Genomic DNA, 20,241 nt, shown 5'->3' with positions numbered 1-20,241 from the left:
TAAACTGTAATTGTGTTCAGTCAAGGTTAAGGAACTAGATTATTTTATTTGAGATGGACATTAATATTTAATTATTTATCTGTATTGTGAATTTTACATTTGTTTAATTGTCGTTACATATTTCACTTTTGTCGGCCCCCAGAATGTCGGAAAAAATACGCGAAGTACTAACATTACGTTATGGTAACGTTGTTACCATAACGCTATACTGTGTGACGTTATTATATATGCATTAGCTATCACAACGATTAAACGCATAGAAAACACAACGCATGATTTACTTAGATTATTCAACATTTAATGGTGCCGTAACCTTTGGATATATATGGATTCAAAGCTGAAGTCAGTTCGTGCTGGACACAAAGGAGCCGTCACGAAGCTACTGGTGAAATTCGACGAGTTAAAGTCAAAAACAGACACAGAAGTTGACGAAGTGAAAGCCCTTGATGATGCTGTCACGCAGAAACAGAAAACATTGATTGACCTGAATAACAGACTTTTGGAACAGACATCGGAGGAAAATCTGGAGCAGGAAATCACCGACTCAGATGAGTATATGTACGAACTTGATTGCAAAATTAGACAAATTCGGAAATTCATTAAGTCCTTTGAAACAAATATAATTTCGCATGATACTGTTGGTCCTTCAGGAGCAGACTTAACCCTAACGCATATAATTTCACACCCGAAGCAAGAGTTAATATGAACACATGTGCTATAGATTCTTTGAACCAGCAGTATTCAATTCACGCCCCTGCAGTGCATACCCGTCCGTCAGAGAATGTCATGTTTCAAGTCCCGTCAGAACCGAGATCTTCAAAATATAATTACCATAGGCTTCCAAAGTTAGACTTACCCTATTTTAATGGAGATATTATCAAGTGGCAGACATTTTGGGATTGTTTCGAGTCATCGATACACGACAACGACACATTAACGCCAATCCAAAAGTTTAATTATCTGAAAGCCCAGCTGGAGGGAAGCGCCGCGCAAACAGTAGAGGGATTCGCTTTCACAAATGGTAACTACGAAACCGCAGTCAACCTTCTCAGAGATCGGTTCGGACAGCCTAGCAAACTGATACATGCTTACATGAAAGCACTCATGAATTTACCCGCACCGACAAATGATGCTTTTAGTTTGAGGTCTTACGGAGACAGATTAGAATCATACGTACGAGGATTAAAGTCACTTGGTCAAACACCAGAGATGTATGGTTCGCTTTTGGTACCTGTAGTTTTGGACAAGTTACCGATTGACATTAGAAAGAATATTGCAAGAGAACACGGAAGAGATAATTTGATATTAGATAATTTACGCAAATCTATAACTAAAGAGATCGACATACTCGAAGCTGGAGAAGGAGTCACAGATTCAGACAGATTGTACGCCACTATATTTTTCATGGGTACGCAATCACATTCATACAAGAGCAAATTCACAGACACACATCAGAAGACAAATACACGTACATGTATTTTCTGTTCAGGTGAGCACTATCCGACGGAGTGCTCTGAAGTAACAGACGCAAACGCTAGAAATCAAATCGTAAAACAGAAACAGTTATGCTTTAACTGTTTAGGGTCACACCGAGTGGCCGCATGCAAGTCTACTAAACGATGTAAAAAGTGTAACGGAATGCATCATACTGGCATATGTAGAGGCAAAGAGGTAATTCCAGGTACGACACCGGAGCATACAACACAACAGTCATCAGTAAACAAAGTTGAAACACCAAACGAGACTAGAGTAATGTATTCATCACAACAGAATCACAACATTCTCCTGAAAACAGCAATTGCACCAGTTGTATATAACGACCAAGAAGTAGAATGTAACATCTTATTTGACGAGGGAGCACAGTGTTCTTTTATAACTCAGAAACTAGCTGATCAATTAGAAATAAAACCCACAGAAAAAGTAAGCATTCAACTGTCTGCGTTCGGAGATTTATCTCAGAAAGTTCGTAACTTAGACACTGCAACACTACAACTACAGACCGACACAGGAGAAAAGGTGCATATTAATACACTCATTGTTCCAGAAATTGCCGTCCCAATTAATAACAATATTTCCCTGACTACAAGGAGCTTGCCACACTTAAGAGAACTTAAACTTGCACATTCTATGCAAAGTACAGAACGTTTCGTAATTGACTTTCTCATAGGCGCCGACCACTATTGGGACATTCTCGAGGACAAAGTAATTAGAGGAAACGGACCCACCGCTGTTCAGTCAAAGATCGGATATCTATTATCAGGACCGATCAATAGAAACATCAACCAGCCATCAACAGTTCTTGTAAACGTCATCGCACACAAGAACACAACTATTGATAACGAGAAAGGCAATTCCACAGAAGGGTTGTCTCAGAAACATAACCATCAAGATGATGTACCTTCAGGTATGATCGTTACCAAAAGAAGACCCTTTGAGGAAAACATCCAAGGAAGTGACTATCTACCAAGACCGCCCGAACGAACACACCCTCAACTGGTGGAGTCAAGAAGCCACATAGATACAGGACAGAAACTTATAATGAAAGAAATTTACAGCTGAGCCTGAAATTACCGTGTGTGCTAGAAGGAACATCCATGAATGGACTAAAAGATAAACTGTAATTGTGTTCAGTCAAGGTTAAGGAACTAGATTATTTTATTTGAGATGGACATTAATATTTAATTATTTATCTGTATTGTGAATTTTACATTTGTTTAATTGTCGTTACATATTTCACTTTTGTCGGCCCCCAGAATGTCGGAAAAAATACGCGAAGTACTAACATTACGTTATGGTAACGTTGTTACCATAACGCTATACTGTGTGACGTTATTATATATGTATTAGCTATCACAACGATTAAACGTATAGAAAACACAACGCATGATTTACTTAGATTATTCAACATTTAATGGTGCCGTAACCTTTGGATATATATGGATTCAAAGCTGAAGTCAGTTCGTGCTGGACACAAAGGAGCCGTCACGAAGCTACTGGTGAAATTCGACGAGTTAAAGTCAAAAACAGACACAGAAGTTGACGAAGTGAAAGCCCTTGATGATGCTGTCACGCAGAAACAGAAAACATTGATTGACCTGAATAACAGACTTTTGGAACAGACATCGGAGGAAAATCTGGAGCAGGAAATCACCGACTCAGATGAGTATATGTACGAACTTGATTGCAAAATTAGACAAATTCGGAAATTCATTAAGTCCTTTGAAACAAATATAATTTCGCATGATACTGTTGGTCCTTCAGGAGCAGACTTAACCCTAACGCATATAATTTCACACCCGAAGCAAGAGTTAATATTTCCCTGACTACAAGGAGCTTGCCACACTTAAGAGAACTTAAACTTGCACATTCTATGCAAAGTACAGAATGTTTCGTAATTGACTTTCTCATAGGCGCCGACCACTATTGGGACATTCTCGAGGACAAAGTAATTAGAGGAAACGCATGATTTACTTAGATTATTCAACAGGGTATATAGATATAGGAGGATGTGTGTTGGGTATACAGATATAGGAGGGTAGGGAAGGGGTATACAGATACAGGAGGATGTTGATCAAATATGCAGATATAAGAGGGTGTGAATGGGGTATACAGATATAGGAGGGTTTGAAAGGGTTATACATATATAGGAGGGTGTGGAGAGGGTATACATATTTAGGAGGGTAGGGAAGGGGTGTACAGATACAGTAGGTAGTGGAGGGGGTTTACATATATAGGAGGGTGTGGATGGGATATACATATATAGGAGGGTGTGGATGGGATATACAGATATAGGAGGGTGCGTATGGGGTATGCATATCTAGGAGGGTGTGTATAGGTTTACAGATATAGGAGGGTGTGTATGGACTATACATATATAGGAGGGTGTGGATGAGATATACAGATATAGAAGGGTGTGGATGGGATATACAGATATAGAAGGGTGTGGATGGGATATACAGATATAGAAGGGTGTGGATGAGATATACATATATAGGAGGGTGTGGATGGGATATACAGATATAGAAGGGTGTGGATGGGATATACAGATATAGAAGGGTGTGGATGGGATATACAGATATAGAAGGGTGTGGATGGGGTTACAGATATAGGTGGGTGTGAATGGACTATACAGATAGAGAAGGGTGTGGATGGGGTTTACAGATATAGGAGGGTAAGGATGGGGTATACAGATATAAGAGGGTGTGGATGGATATACAGATATAGAAGGGTGTGTATGGGCTATATAGATATAGGAGGGTGTGTATATAGATGATAATTAAGGCAATGTATGTAAAGACTGTTTAGCCATTATATTCATATACAACAAATGTATTTCCACCCATGGAGTTGTCACATGATAATATGACGTCAAAAAATGAACAAGTACAAAAGTACGGATGTTACGTTCCAGCGACAATCTCAACAGTGGATGGGCTATTCAAATATAGGAGACTTTGGATAGGGTATAAAGACATAGGAGGGTGTTGAGGGGTTTTACAGATATAGTAGGGTAGGGAAACGGTATACAGATATAGGAGGTTGGGAAGGGGGTAAACATATATAGGAGGGTCTGAGTGGGATATTCAGATGTTAGAGGGTGTGGGTGGGAAATACAAGTATAGGAGGATGTGGATTGGGTATACAAATATAGAAGGTTTTGGATGGGTAAACTAATGCAGGAGGGAGTGAATGGGTTTATACAGATATAGGAGGATGAAGAGGGTTTATCGAGATATAGGCAAACAGTTAATGAATAGAGAATAATTGGATACAATAATATAAAGAATAGAGAATAATATTAGAATATAAAGAACTGTCAATAATCATGATACATTTGTAATGTGTCCATCTAATGTAAAAAGATAGTTAAGGATGAAATCCCCCATATCCCACACCCTTTGTGTAGATATAAGGATGCATTTATCATTCAAACTGAAAAAAAATCAAGACCAAATGGGGACAGAAGGAGCATTTATTCATATCCTTTAAAAAAAAAGAGTTAAAAGCCTATTTGAAGTCTTAAGAAAATTGTGAACAATAATTTGAATGTTGTCTGAAGAGATTTATTTGTTGAAGGAAAATGATATGGTTAGCATCTGTAAAGATAAAATAAAACACCACCCAGCTACTAATTGTAAGATATGTAAAAAAAGTCCTCTTTGTCATACAAAAGATGAAAGCAATATAAAGATTTATCTGATACGTGTATTTCAGGGTAAGACTCCCTACGACATAGCAGCAGAAGGGATGAACAGACAGTATAAAGAAGTGATGGAATACTTACAGGTACAAATATAGTGTTGAATTACAAACGCTTTAAGTTGAAAATAAGTTACAAAATATAAAGAAATATAAAACCAAGACAGCAAATGCTGCAAAACCAAGATTCTTAAGGAGAAAAATCTTTAAACAATTAAACATTAGTCTTAAAAAAAGATTTTAAATTGCAATGCAATTATTTGTTAACACGATTTTGATTCGACAACATCATATATTTGGGGACTTTAACTAGCTAAGCCATCATCTTTCAATGTATTGTTATTCAATAATCAACAAAATTAGCAGATGTTTTCTATTTCATTCTAGATTGAACGAGGCGAGAGCAAGTTTTTTAAATTCGATTTATGATATTCTTTCACAGACAGTATGTTGACATTTAACTGTGGTTTTTTTTAAATTTTATATAGAATGCTTAAAAATGGAGATAACTGTATTGTATTTTAGGCTTTGCCTTCGTAAAACTTTGCAAGTATCCTTTACCTAGTTGACTTCTCAGTTCTGTATCACTAGGCTTTTAACATTCAGGTTGTGAGTTTGTGTTCTTCATGTGGCAGGATTTCCTTAATTCATTCCAGCAATTGGGTTTTTACACATTTTTGTTCGTATTGCTGTCCCAAGTCAGGAGCCCGTAATTCAGTGGTTGTCTATTTTTGCTGTGTTACCTTTTTGTTTTGCGTTCATTTTTTGTTGTTGTTTGAATTGTTTTACATTTGTTGTTTTGGGGCCTTTTATAGCTTTGCTTACTGTTGAAGGCTGTACGGTGACCTACATTTGTTAATTTCTGTGTCATTTGGTCTCTTGTGAAGAGTTGTCTCTGTCTTGAAATAGAAGCTCCTTCATTATATAAGTTCCAAATTGAAAAAGTATTCTGGAATATTATTTCCAGGGGAAAAAATATTACAGTATATGTTCCTAACGAAATAAATGATATAGATTTGTTTTTCCGACAGGAACAGATATTATGACATTGTTTATAACAAAGTTTTGTAGTGGAACATCGGTTAGGCGGAACAAATATCTCATTGGCAAGCATACCACATCATCTTTTTTATATTTAAGATTTTGATTTAATATTTGGTATATAGTTTTACCGTGACAAAATTACAGATCTACCTGATGATTTTTTAAAGAGTTATCGTCCTTTGACCTAGGAAATTCAGGCAAGTAATCAGTTTTCCACACATTTTTTTTCATGCTTTAAGATTATGATTTGATAATTGGTATATAGTTTGACCATGACAGATCAAGTTCAGATTTTATTCCGGACTGATGATTTTGTTCTGAGTTTTTATACGCCCGTCTTTAAGACATATGGTATACCGTTGTCCGTCCGTCTGTCCGTCTGTCTGTCCGTCCGTCGTCCACACTTCAGACTACTCAAAAACACTTTCACAAATTTCCATGAAACTTAAGTGAATTGTTTATATCTATTGTCGTAAGCTTCCTTTCGTTTTTTTTATTTCAGATTTTAAGTTTTGGATTTATGGGGCTTTATTCATAAAAAAGGGGGTCCGTCGTCCACACTTCGGACAATAACTCAAAAACACTTTCACCAATTTCCATGAAACTTAAGTGAATTGTTTATATCTATTGACGTAAGCTCCATTTCGTTTTTTTTTAATTTCAGATTTTAAGTTTTGGAATTATGGGGCTTTATTCATAAAAAAAGGGGGTCCGTCGTCCACACTTCGGACAATAACTCAAAAAGGCTTTCACCAATGTCCATGAAACTTTGGTGAATTGTTTATATCTATTGATGTAAGCTCCCTTTCATTTTTTAGCTCACCTGGCCCAAAGGGCCAAGTGAGCTTTTCTCATCACTTGGCGTCCGTCGTCCGTCGTCCGTCGTCCGGCGTTAGCTTTTACAAAAATCTTCTCCTCTGAAACTACTGGGCCAAATCAAACCAAACTTGGCCACAATCATCATTGGGGTATCTAGTTTAAAAAATGTGTGGCTTGACCCGGTCATCCAACCAAGATGGCCTCCACGGCTAAAAATAGAACATAGGGGTAAAATGCAGTTTTTGGCTTATAACTCAAAAACCAAAGCATTTAGAGGAAATCTGACATGGGGGTAAAAATGTTTATCAGGTCAAGATCTATCTGCCCTGAAATTTTCAGATGAATCGGTTAACCTGTTGTTGGGTTGCTGCCCCTGAATTGGTAATTTTGAGGAAATTTTGCTGTTTTTGGTTATTATCTTGAATATTATTATAGATAGAGATAAACTGTAAACAGTAATAATGTTCAGCAAAGTTAGATTTACAAATAAGTCAACATGACCGAAATGGTCAGTTGACCCCTTTAGGAGTTATTGCCCTTTATAGTCAATTTTTAACCATTTTTCATAAATCTAAGTAATCTTTTACAAAAATCTTCTCCTCTGAAACTACTGGGCCAAATCAAACCAAACATGGCCACAATCATCATTTGGGTATCTAGTTTAAAAAATGTGTGGCGTGACCCGGTCATCCAACCAAGATGGCCGCCACGGCTAAAAATAGAACATAGGGGTAAAATGCAGTTTTTGGCTTATAACTCAAAAACCAAAGCATTTAGAGGAAATCTGACATGGGATAAAAATGTTTATCAGGTCAAGATCTATCTGCCCTGAAATTTTCAGATGAATCGGACAATCGGTTGTTGGCTTGCTGCCCTCGAATTGGTAATTTTTAAAGAAATTTTGCTGTTTTTGGTTTTTATCTTGAATACTATTATAGATAGAGATAAACTGTAAACAGCAATAATGTTCAGCAAAGTAAGATCTACAAATAAGTCAACATGACCTAAATGGTCAATTGACCCCTTAAGGAGTTATTGCCCTTTATAGTAAATTTTTAACAATTTTCATTAATTCGGTAAATTTATGTAAATTTTTACCAAATATTTTTCTCTGTTACTAATGGGCAAGGTTCATTATAGATATAATTGTAAGAAGCAAGAACGTTCAGTAAAGTAAGAACTTAATACACATCACCATCACCAAAATACAATTTTGTCATGAATCCATTTGTGTCCTTTGTTTAATATGCACATAGACCAAGGTGAGCGACACAGGCTCTTTAGAGCCTCTAGTTATAAATTTCAGATTTTAAGTTTTGGATTTATGGGGCTTTATTCATAAAAAAGGGGGATTTTTAACACTTTGGACAATAACTCAAAAAGGCTTTCACCAATGTCCATGAAAATGTCAGCCTGACCAATAACAATGAACCATAGGAGTTATTGACCTTAAATGACATTTTTTACAAATTTTAATGCTTTTCCAATATCTGTGAAAGTTGTCTTAACCACAGTCAATCAATCAAGTAATAAATCCAATTTAGTTTTGAAAAAAATGCCAAGGTGAGTAATACAAGTTCGATTGTGCCTCTTGTTTATTTACATTTCCGTTTTTTATCTTAAAAACTTTCACACTTGGTAAAAATGATCAGTAAGCCAGGTTTTTCCTGCATAATGTGTAATTGTTGTTTGAACAAAAATACCTGCAAGGGGATTTTACAAATTCAAAAACAACCTGTTCCCTTTAAACTTAATAATATATCTCTCGTTTATCTTGCAAAATAGGAAAATGTTCAATATATTTCATGTAATGTGGAGCATTTGTATTATATATTATTAACCGGATTTTTGTGACTTAACCAGATTTTTGTGACAACAATGTCGGTTATTGATTTCGGGATGTACGGCGGGAGGTCGGGTGGGCGGCAACCAAATGTTGTCCGTGCATTGACTCATGAACCGTTCAACCAAAGCTTTTCAAATTTTAATATGTTGTTACTGATGACAAAATGGAGGTCAAGTACAATAATGACGATTTTGACTTTTACCGTTCAGGAGTTAGGGTTCTTGAAAGATTGAAAAATGGCGTTTCCAGTCGTGTCCATGCATTTACTCATGAACTGTTCAACCAAAGCTTTTCAAATTGTAGTATCTTGTTACTGGTCACAAATTGGAGGTCAAGTTCAATAATAACGATTTTGACTTTTACCGTTCAGGAGGTATGGTTCTTGAAAGATCGAAAAATGGCGTTTCCATTCATGTTGTTGCATTTAATGATTAACCTTCTTCTCATATATGTTATGATGGTATGATACTAAACCCCTAACGGGAAGGATTGTGCCTGATGTTCATATGATGAAATCATAATCTTTCAGTCAGTTTAATTGAAGTCTGGAGCTGGCATGTCAGTTAACTGCTAGTAGTCTGTTTAGTCCTACAACATATGACCTCGGGGGCATTATTTACTTTTTCTATTTGCTGTTCTGATATCTTTTTTTTACTATCAATGTGCCACCCTCGCATTAAAAAAAAATAAAAAATGAAAATATCAGTATAAAAACGTTAAAAATTGAATAAGAATGCGAAGTCATATGTTATAGGACTAATTTACGGTGCAAATTACTCGTTTTTCAGACTGTCATGTCAGAGAAATCTTCAGGTGTGACTGCTGGACAAGGGAGAGAAGGTAACTTTTATTGACTTTTATTTCATAAGTTTTAACACATTTTCATGATTACCCCCACACTAGGAATTGCAGAATGACAACATGTTTACTGTACGACTTTATCCAATTAATTGCATTGTATTGATGAGATAAATCACTATAATACCAAGATACTAACAAACTATGAAGCTATAGTGTCATCAGCTTTCTAATATATATAAAATAGCAAGTTAAAGTACCATCAAACTATATGGTCAAATATAGTACATGCTTATTTGTACTCTGCAATAGTAAGGAATATTCTACTTTGTTAGAATTATTTCAACAAGAAAAGTATTCATTGTAAAGATGACACGCTAACATGAGAGGTGTTAGAAACCATATATTTTGTTTGACCTGGGACAACAGTCATTGAAAGCGAGACAAAGGGATAACAATTCAATCATGTAATTGATCCGTGATTCAGATAAAGTTTGCTTTGTCAAGTCAGTATCTCTGCATTTTTTGCTCTGGTACTATTAAACAGTAGGTCAACTATATTTCATGTATAGAATAATTGTAAAGGAGCCTGATGTTCGTTTGTGGTTCATGAATGTTTCTCGTTTCTCGTTTCTCGTTTTTGTTTAACATGAATTATCATTGATATGGTTATATTTATCAATTGACTGTTTAAAAAAACTTGTAATTTTTTAAATACTAAGGCGTTTCTACCTCAGGCATATATCAACTAAGCTGTATTTGGCAAAACTTTTAGGAATTTTGGTCCTGAATGCTCTCAATTTCATACTTTTTTTTGGCATTTTTCACTTTTTTGGATTCGAGCCTCACTGATGAGTCTTTTTTAGACGAAACGCGCGTCTGGCGTATTTACAAAATTTAGTCCTGGTATCTATGATGAGTTTATTTATTATATATTCTCACCTTGACGGAGTCAAAAAGTGAGACATAGATATGCTGTTTCCGGCGTCGGCAATGGCAGCGGCGTCAACAATTGTATAAGTTTGTGATTAGGTCTAATTTATGCTGAACCACTTGTAGTAGGTCAATGATATTTGGCATGCAGTTGTATTTGCATTGGCACATCTTATTTCCACAGAGATTATTTGGCCCTGCCGCCTCAATCATGGTCTATTGACTTTGAAACTTTTGCTTAGTTTACATGTATTAGTTTGCGATAAGGTCAGTTTATTGGTAACCACTATTGGAAGGTCATGGATATTTGGTATGCAGTTGTTAAAACATCGGCAAATTTTATTTTCATGAAGATTATTCGGCCCCGTCCCCTCAGTCATGGTCTATTGACTTGAAACTTTTGCTTAGTTTACAGGTATAAGTTTGTTATTAGGTCAATTCAAGGGGAACAATTAGTGGTAGACCAATGTTAATTGGTATGCAGTTTTATAAGGAGTAGCATATCTCATTTCCATGGAGAATATTTGGCCCTGCTCTTCAGTCATGGTCTCTTGACTTTAATGCTTTTGCTTAGTTCACGTGTGTTAGTTTGTGATTAGATCAGTTTAAGATGAACCGCTAATGTTAAGTCAATAATATGCATAAGTATTGGCATTTGCAAGTCTCGTTTCCTTGGATATTATATACTATCACCCCCTCATCATGGTTCATTGACTTGTTTGTGTTTAAGTTTGTTTAAAGGGAACAACTTATGATAAGTCTATGGTATAGAGCCTTGGTGTATTGGTTAGTGCACACAGGTTCCTGGATCGATCCCCGTTTTGAACGGAACTGAATTTTCAACTGTCCTTTCACACCATTTGCGAGTATGGTCTTAAGAAACGATGATAGTCTGTCATAAGGGGAACATAAGTGACTGACCCGTGTGAAGAGACAGCCATATCTCTTGCATGTAAAGACACCCTTGTAGATTTCGAAAAAAGAGCAGTCTAATGCCCCTACAGGGTAGCACTCGCACCTGCAAAGTGGAAAGGGATTAATATTAGTTGCAATATTCCCAATCCACTATGAATAAATATGTTTAAACTAAGTCAATGGTATGCAGTTGTATGAGTATTGGCACATCTCATTCCCATGGAAATTGGTTAGCCATGTACCGTCAGTCATGGTTCATTGACTTTGAATACTGCATAACTAACTTAAGTATTGTTTTTTTTAATTTCAACATTTGCATTATCAAAATTACAAAAAGGCAAGACATTTCTCTGTGTTAACAGTTTATTTATAGAATTAAACCGTTGGTTTTCCCGTTTGAATGGTTTAACACTAGTCTTTTTGGGACCCTTTGTAGCTTGCTGTTCAATGTGATCCAAGGCTCTGTGTTGAAGACCGTACTTTGACCTATAACTTGGATGGATAGTTGTCTCCTTGGCATCATACCATATCTTATATCTATATATAAAAAAGAAGATGTGGTATGATTGCCAATGAGACAACTACCCACAAAAAGACCAAAATGACACAAACATTAACAACTATAGGTCACCGTACGGCCTTCAACAATGAGCAAAGCCCATATTGCATAGTCTATGTCTGTTTTGCAGTTTTCATCTGGCCTTGATATAAGAATAAGGAGATGTGGTTTGATTGTTAATGAGACAAATATCCACCAAAGTTAAAATAAAGTGGATGTTAGCAATTATAGGCAACCGTACCGCTTTCAGCAATGAGAATAGTAGGCCCTTACATGAAATTTATGAAACAATTCAATTGAGAAAACTTACAACCTAATTTTATTGTTCATAGGTCAATGTTAAGTCTTTGTGTTTTCTGTATCGCTGTGTTCCTGCAAGCAACAGGTCAACTATATTGTGTGTATGGGATTATTGTAAGGTTTAAAAGTCTGTCTGGCAGGTCTTATCTGACTTTGACCTCATTTTTATGGTCTATTAGTTAATAATATGTTTTGATGGTTAAGTCCCTTTCTTAGATACAATAAGCAATAGTTTAACTATATTTGGTGTATGAATATATGATAGGAAATAGCTTAACATAAACTTTTTGCTCATTAGGCGGTCAATTGTCCTTGGCTGGATTTTGACAATTCAACTGGTTTATCTCACAAACAGAAAAGAGAAAGTGCCCTAGTTTTTTGGACAAAAACTGAAAACTTGACCCCTTAAAATATCATGAAACTACCTCCCAGCATCTATCATCATCCTGCCAAAAACAGCCTGTTCTTAAACAGCAATTGCAACCAGAACAATTAAAAAGGTACAAAGTGACAATAAAGACAGAAAACTATGATGACTTGAACCATATATTCTTCTTCAAATTTGCTCTTTGGTCACTATAACCCAAATAATTATGATGTCTTGAAATGTTATTTTGATATTTTGCTTAAACGTCTCATGATATTTGGACTAAGGTTGATCAAATGCCTTCGTTTGCAATTTTGTAAATGGGCTACATTTTATTCCGTTTTGAAATGCATTTACATTATTTTATATCCATAAATGGCAGTTAACATTTTACAAAGAACAAGATTTGGACAACTAGTTTTCTATCTCCATGCTCTCGTACAAGTAATGTATCATGATCACTTGCCTAGCTGACAGGCAAGTTGTTAAAAATGTCAATTTCGAACTTTTTCATGGTCTATCAACTTTGAACATTAACTTAGTATAAATCTTAAAATTTAAATGATTAGATCAATTTAAGGCGGACCAACAATGTTTGATATGCAGGTGTATTAGAATAAGCACATCACATATTCATGGAGATCATTTAATTGGCCTTTGTTTCCACAGTCATGGTCTGTTAACTTTGAAAAGTATGCGTATATTTTACATGTTAAACTTTGTGATTAGGTCAGTTTAAGATGAACCACAAATAAGTCAAAGATATTTGCAGTTATACATGTTATAATAGATATTTGGTTCCTGATACAGATTGCGGTATTGGTATGGGTCAGAACATTCAGAACCTTCTGTTCTTCATTCTAATACATGATCAAACATGAGAGTTCCATGTAATAGCAATCACAAGGAATAGCTGACTTATATAAACCCTGAAACCAAATTTCAGAAATCCATGTTATGTAATTCCTGAGAAAAAAGCGACGAAAATATTAATGGGACGGTCTGACGGACTGAAGATGACCCATGTGTAAAATGTGAACTTATTTGTAGATCTTATTTTGCTGTTTACAGTTTATCTCCATCTATTATGATATTCAAGATACTAACCAAAACTTTAAAATTTCCATAACATTACCAATTCTAAGTCAGCAACCCAACAAAAGGTTGTCTGATGCGTCTTAAAATTTCAGTTCAGAATATCTTTACCTGATATACATTTGTATACATGTCAGATTTGCTTTCAATGCTTTAGTTTCAGAGATACAAGAGATAACACTGCATTTTACCCCAATGTTATATCTTAGCCATGGCCGCCATTTTACTAGATGCACAGGGTAATTGGATATTTTTTTTTACTACACACCTTGAGGATGATTGAGGCCAAGTTTGATTTCATTTGGCCTAGTAGATTCAGAGGAGACATTTTTTTTGTAAAAGAAACAGTAGCTCACAGGCTGAGTACCGGTAAATGGAAACAGTTTTACAATGTGAAATTTAGTTAAAGGATAAACTTGATGAACAGCAAAATAAGATCTACAAATAAGTTCACATGACCAAAATGGTCAATTGAACCCTGAGACAATTTCAACCAACCTTGGCCAATATCATCATCAAGGCATCTAGTTAAAAATGTGTCAGATAAGCCTGCCTACCAACCAAAATGGCTGTCATTGCTAAAAATTGAACATAGGAATAAAAAGTTTTGTTTATTATTTTAACCGTTATAAATAGTGAAAATTTGAAAGGAAACATATGTTCAGAATAATGAGCTCTACCAATTGTCCATATAAATGTCTAATTATCTGTTAGACAAACTCTTATAGAAGTTATTGCCCATCAATGGCACATGTTACGATTCCCCCCCCCCCCCATTTTTATACGCCTGTTTACGGGACTTTTTATGGTATACCGTTGTCCGTCTGTCCGTCCATCCGTCTTCAACATGTCGGATATAAACTCGAAAACACTTTAACCAATTTGCATAAAACTTTGATGAATTGTTCATATCAATTGACGTGAGCTCCCTTTAGTTTGTTTTTTTTTTCATTAAAAAAAGATGGATTTTTCCAGTTTTCAGACAATAACTCAAGAATGCTTTCACCAACTTGCAAGAAATGTTGGTGAATTATTTATATCTATTGACATGAGCTCCCTTTCAAGTTTTATACATTTTAGATTTGATGTTTTCGAGTTACAGGGTTTTATTCATAAAATAGGGGGGATGTTTCCAGTTTTGGACAATAACTCAAAAATGCTTTCAGCAGTTCTCATAAAAATTTGCTAAATTGTTTAAATCTATTTATGTAAGCTTCCTTTACAATTTTATAAATTTTAATTTTTATGTTTTCAAGTTTTGGGGTTTTATTCTTAACAAAGGGGTGATTTCCCAGTATTTGGACAATAACTCTAAAATGCTTTCAGTAATTCTCATTAAACTTTGATGTATATTTATATCTATTTCTAATATCTAATTTCTAATATGACATTGAGAAGTAATTGAACTTTATTCTCTGAAAATGCGACGGGCACATCATGCGCTAATAGCACACCTGTTTATTGCCTTTTATCATGAAAAACATGATATTTAGAGAGAGACCTTTTTCTGTAATGCCTCATTATGAAAGACAAATAAACTGTAAATCACAAAAATGATCAGCAAGGCAAGATCTACCCAAATAAACACTCTAAATCACAAAAATGATCAGCAAGGCAAGATCTAGACAAATAAACACTCTAAATCACAAAAATGATCAAGGCAAGAGATCTAGACAAATAAACACTCTAAATCACAAAAATGATCAGCAAGGCAAGATCTAGACAAATAAACACTCTAAATCACAACAATGATCAGCAAGGCAAGATCTAGACAAATAAACAATCTAAATCACATAAATGATCAGCAAGGTGAGATCTAGACAAATAAACACTCTAAATCACATAAATGATTAGCAAGGCAAGATCTAGACAAATAAACACTCTAAATCACAACAATGATCAGCAAGGCAAGATCTAGACAAATAAACTCTCTAAATCACAAAAATGATCAGCAAGGCAATATCTAGACAAATAAACACTCTTAATCACAAAAATGATCAGCAAGGCAAGATCTAGACAAATAAACACTCTAAATCACAAAAAATTATCAGCAAGGCAAGATTTAGACAAATAAACACTCTAAATCACAAAAATTATTAGCAAGGCAAGATCTAGACAAATAAACACTCTAAATCACAAAAATTATCAGCAAGGCAAGATCTATACAAAGAAACACTCTTAATCATATAAATGATCAGCAAGGCAAGATCTAGACAAATAAACACTCTAAATCACAAAAATGATCAGCAAGACAAGATCTAGACAAATAAACACTCTAAATCACAAAAATGATCAGCAAGGCAAGTTCTAGACAAATAAACACTCTTAATCACAAAAATTATCAGCAAGGCAAGATCTAGACAAATAAACACTCTAAATCACAAAAATGATCAGCAAGGCAAGTTCTAGACAAATAAACACTCTTAATCACAAAAATGATCAGCAAGGCAAGATCTAGACAAACAAACACTCTAAATCACAAAAATGATAAGCAAGGCAAGTTCTAGACAAATAAACACTCTAAATCACAAAAATGATCAGCAAGGCAAGTTCTAGACAAATAAACACTCTAAATCACAAAAATGATCAGCAAGGCAAGTTCTGGACAAATAAACACTCTTAATCACAAAAATGATCAGCAAGGCAAGTTCTAGACAAATAAACACTCTAAATCACAAACATGATCAGCAAGGCAAGTTCTAGACAAATAAACACTCTAAATTACAAAAATGATCATCAAGGCAAAATCTATTAATAAGTCCAATAACCTAACAGTCTAAAAGATCAGAAATACAAGATCAGAAATACAAGATCAACAAAATAGAGATTTTTGGTTAGGTCTATTCTTGTCTTCAATGTTGGAGAGTGTCCTTTGTTTAATATGCGCATAGACCACGGTGAGTGACACAGTCTCTTGAGAGCATCTAGTTTAGTTATCCTCTTCTCTAGTTCAAACTCCTGGACACCATTTTATTATCTTTCATTATTTGGGTATCTATCTAGTAAAGATATATGTCTGATGACCCAGCTTGCCAACCAAGTTGCGCCTGACATGGCTACAAAGGAACATTATTTGGAAAACTGCTTTTAAAATAGAAAATCGACTTTGGCTCAAATGTTTAGAATATTATGCCTTCCACTGTTTTTTGCTTTTTGGTCGGATTGTAATCTCTATGACACATTACCAATTTGAATTCTCAATTGTATCTATCTATTGTTTATAACTGTCGACTGCTTATATAAGTTATTACCCTTAAAATATAAATTTTACCATTTTTTACCAGTTTTGCCAGTTTACATGATTAACTTAAAACTATAGGTTGCACTTTGTAAATACAGCTGTTTCTCAAAACACACCTCTTTTGGGGAGATCTTGAATATTCATAACAAATTAATTTGGTTACATACTGGTTCCCAGTTATGATATCTGTGTTCCATCTCACACAGACATAACTTGGGAATGTAACCAGTAAATAAACACGTGCTTATTGTTTACATTGAAATCTGTGGTAATAGAATTAACGGTACAAATTTTCTTGCATTTCGACAATACATGTCTCTTCAGTGATGCTCGTGGCCAAAATAACCTTTCATTCGAGGTAGGGGTAGTTAAGAAAATGAGTGTTAGTTTAAACTAGTTTAAAGTTCAGGGCATATAAACGTTGAAAATATGCCGCACAGCCCTATATATTGACCTTTGGAAAAATTTGTGGTGCATGTGAACTTTCAAAACATCATAGTAAACGTGGTACAGTTTTAGCCGTAGAAGGAGTTCCTATGGGACACTGCATTGTCAATATTTACAGAAATGCAACCTATATCACTGTATATAGGGTGGAAAAGGGGAACACTCAGAATTTAACAGAATTTACTTTATTTCACAGATTAACTCAAATATGAAGTTTTATAAATATTTAATGAAGATTGATAGAATCCTGGGCCTTACATATGATGACTCAGCGTAAATTCACTGTTTACAGTATGCACAGTTTACGTAAAGTCCTCGAAACAAACTTAATTCATAATATTTGAATATTTGTAAGTTAAATTGTTAAGAAGTGCTTATATTTACTCTTCGCAGTCATTTTAACTAATAGATCCTTACTGAATATTATTTATATGTGTCCTTTTGAGAAACCAAAAGTAAGCCACAACACCTAAATCTGCTTTTTTCGTCACCACGGCATGATAAATACAAGCTAGAAAAACAAAAATATCTCAAGAAAACTTACAATAGTGTGTTCTATCTTGAAGATGTACTAAATATTCCAAATTGCTAGAAACAGCAGAATGATTTAGGAAATTTGAGGCTCCAGGGGCAAAAAACATAGAAAATTGCCTACCCCCATGGGTCATAAAACAAATAATTTAACTTGTAAAAGCTATGATTTTATGATTTTAAAGTTCTTGATATAGAAAACAATAACTATGCTTGGAAGTTATGCAAAAAATCAGATGTTAGCAGTCATCTGTACAACATTTTAAGTGAAATTATATCTCAGACTGGTATCTGTATACATACAACTGTTGCAAATATGGCTTTGTTTGAACACTTCTAGTATATATTTTAGGTAAATTGTGTCGTATATATAGTTACAGATGATACTGTTGTGACAAGAATTCTAAATTGACCATTTGAGGCAGAAAATGTGATCTTTAATTGACAAATAGGTATACAGTAAGATGTGGACTGGAGAAAGAGGCTGGATTGGATACTTTATATAATCTTGAATGTTGTCATGATTGACTGCTAAACATTACATTTATAGTATTCTGATATACTTTCAGTATGTTATCAAAACAGTTTTAAACAGGTTCTAGGCATTTTTATCAGAAAATATGCAAATAGGGTAAGCTGGCAATAATTAAAGTCTTGTTTTCAAATTCTTTAAAAAATATTGAAACAGGGGAGGGATATAAAATGTATAGTTAAGTTTTTGAGTATACGCAGTGATTTCTTTAAGACTATAATTCTGATAAATGAGTATTAATGTGAGAAAAACTGATTTTAGAGAGTTTTCTATTTAAATAAATGTCTGTATAGGTTGCACTTTGTAAATACAGCTGTTTCTCAAAACATGCCTCTTTTGGAGAGACCTTCAATATTCAAAGAACATTGATTTTGTTTACATACTGGTTCCCAGTTATGATATCTGTGTTCCATCTCACAGAGACATAACTTGTGAATGTTACCAGTAAATAAAAACGTGCATATTGTTTACATTGAAATCTGTGGTAACCTTTCATTCGAGGTAGGGGTAGTTCAGAAAATGACTGTTAGTTTATACTCTGAGAAGTTCAGGGCATATTAATGTTGAAAATATGCCGCACAGACCTAGATTTTGACCTTTGGAAAAAATTGTGGTGCATATGAACTTTCAATTCTAGGATGAGATTTTTTCAAAACTTCATTGTAAATGTGTTACAGTTTTAGCCGTAAAAGGAGTTCCTATGGGACACTGCATTGTCAATATTTACAGAAATGCAACCTATAATAGATAGAAAGAAACCTAAAACAGCAACATGATCAGTAATACTAAAACAGCAACATGATCAGTAATACTAAAACAGCAACATGATCAGTAATACTAAAATAGCAACATGATCAGTAATACTAAAACAGCAACATGATCAGTAATACTAAAACATTAACATGATCAGTAATACTAAAACAGCAACATGATCAGTAATACTAAAACAGCAACATGATCAATAATACTAAAACAGCAACATGATCAGTAATACTAAAACAGCAACATGATCAGTAATACTAAAACAGCAACATGATCAGTAATACTAAAACAGCAACATGATCAGTAATACAAGTTATACAAATAATTAAACAGTGTTGATATCTTAGTGAACTCCTTATAAGAGTCATCGTAATTAAGTGTAATGACCATTTTTAGCATTTTCAGGTTTTGCTTCGACATATCCTAAAATATAAAATACAAAATTCCTAGCAAGACAAGATCTACAAATATGTCAACATGACCAAAATTGTTTACGACTATTTATTGAAGTAATTGCCCTTTAACGATGAATTGTTTGCACATTATTTGGTCTGTTTTTCTGAAAACTGTAAAAATAAAAACATACACTTTCGACCAGCAAGTACAAATCCACAAATAAGCTAGAATGGTCTTTCTGTCGACTATTTTCCTTTAACATACATATATAATGATATCATTGACACAGTTTTGTCCATTATCTTAAAAATTCTAACATGTTAATATAAATAGAAATTTAAAAAAAAAAAGTTCAGCAGGATACAATCCACACATTTGTCAAAATGATTTAAATTATCATCTAATTATTCATAGAGATATTCATCATTAATGACTATGTTTAATAAACAATGGCCAT

The 20,241-nt window shown here is 34.4% G+C and overlaps 2 protein-coding genes across 2 annotated transcripts in view; both read left to right on the top strand.

Moving 5' to 3' along the window:
* Positions 1-702: 702 nt before the first annotated feature.
* Positions 703-2,559, top strand: LOC134700545 (uncharacterized). The gene has a single exon (XM_063561926.1). The coding sequence runs from the start codon at positions 703-705 to the stop codon at positions 2,557-2,559; it is 1,857 nt and encodes a 618-aa protein (XP_063417996.1).
* A 377-nt stretch (positions 2,560-2,936) lies between these two features.
* The window catches only part of LOC134700544 (uncharacterized), a 52,647-nt gene continuing 35,342 nt past the window's right edge, over positions 2,937-20,241 (top strand). Inside the window, exons 1-3 of the mRNA XM_063561925.1 lie at positions 2,937-3,248; positions 5,215-5,286; positions 9,697-9,748. Coding sequence (XP_063417995.1) covers positions 2,937-3,248; positions 5,215-5,286; positions 9,697-9,748 — 436 coding nt within the window. The remainder of the gene's footprint in view (positions 3,249-5,214; positions 5,287-9,696; positions 9,749-20,241) is intronic.

This window comes from Mytilus trossulus, unplaced genomic scaffold, assembly GCF_036588685.1.
Source record: "Mytilus trossulus isolate FHL-02 unplaced genomic scaffold, PNRI_Mtr1.1.1.hap1 h1tg000158l__unscaffolded, whole genome shotgun sequence".
Lineage (NCBI taxonomy): Eukaryota > Metazoa > Mollusca > Bivalvia > Mytilida > Mytilidae > Mytilus > Mytilus trossulus.
The sequence above is the reverse complement of the archived record's forward strand: the minus strand, read 5'-3'. Positions and strand labels throughout refer to the sequence as shown.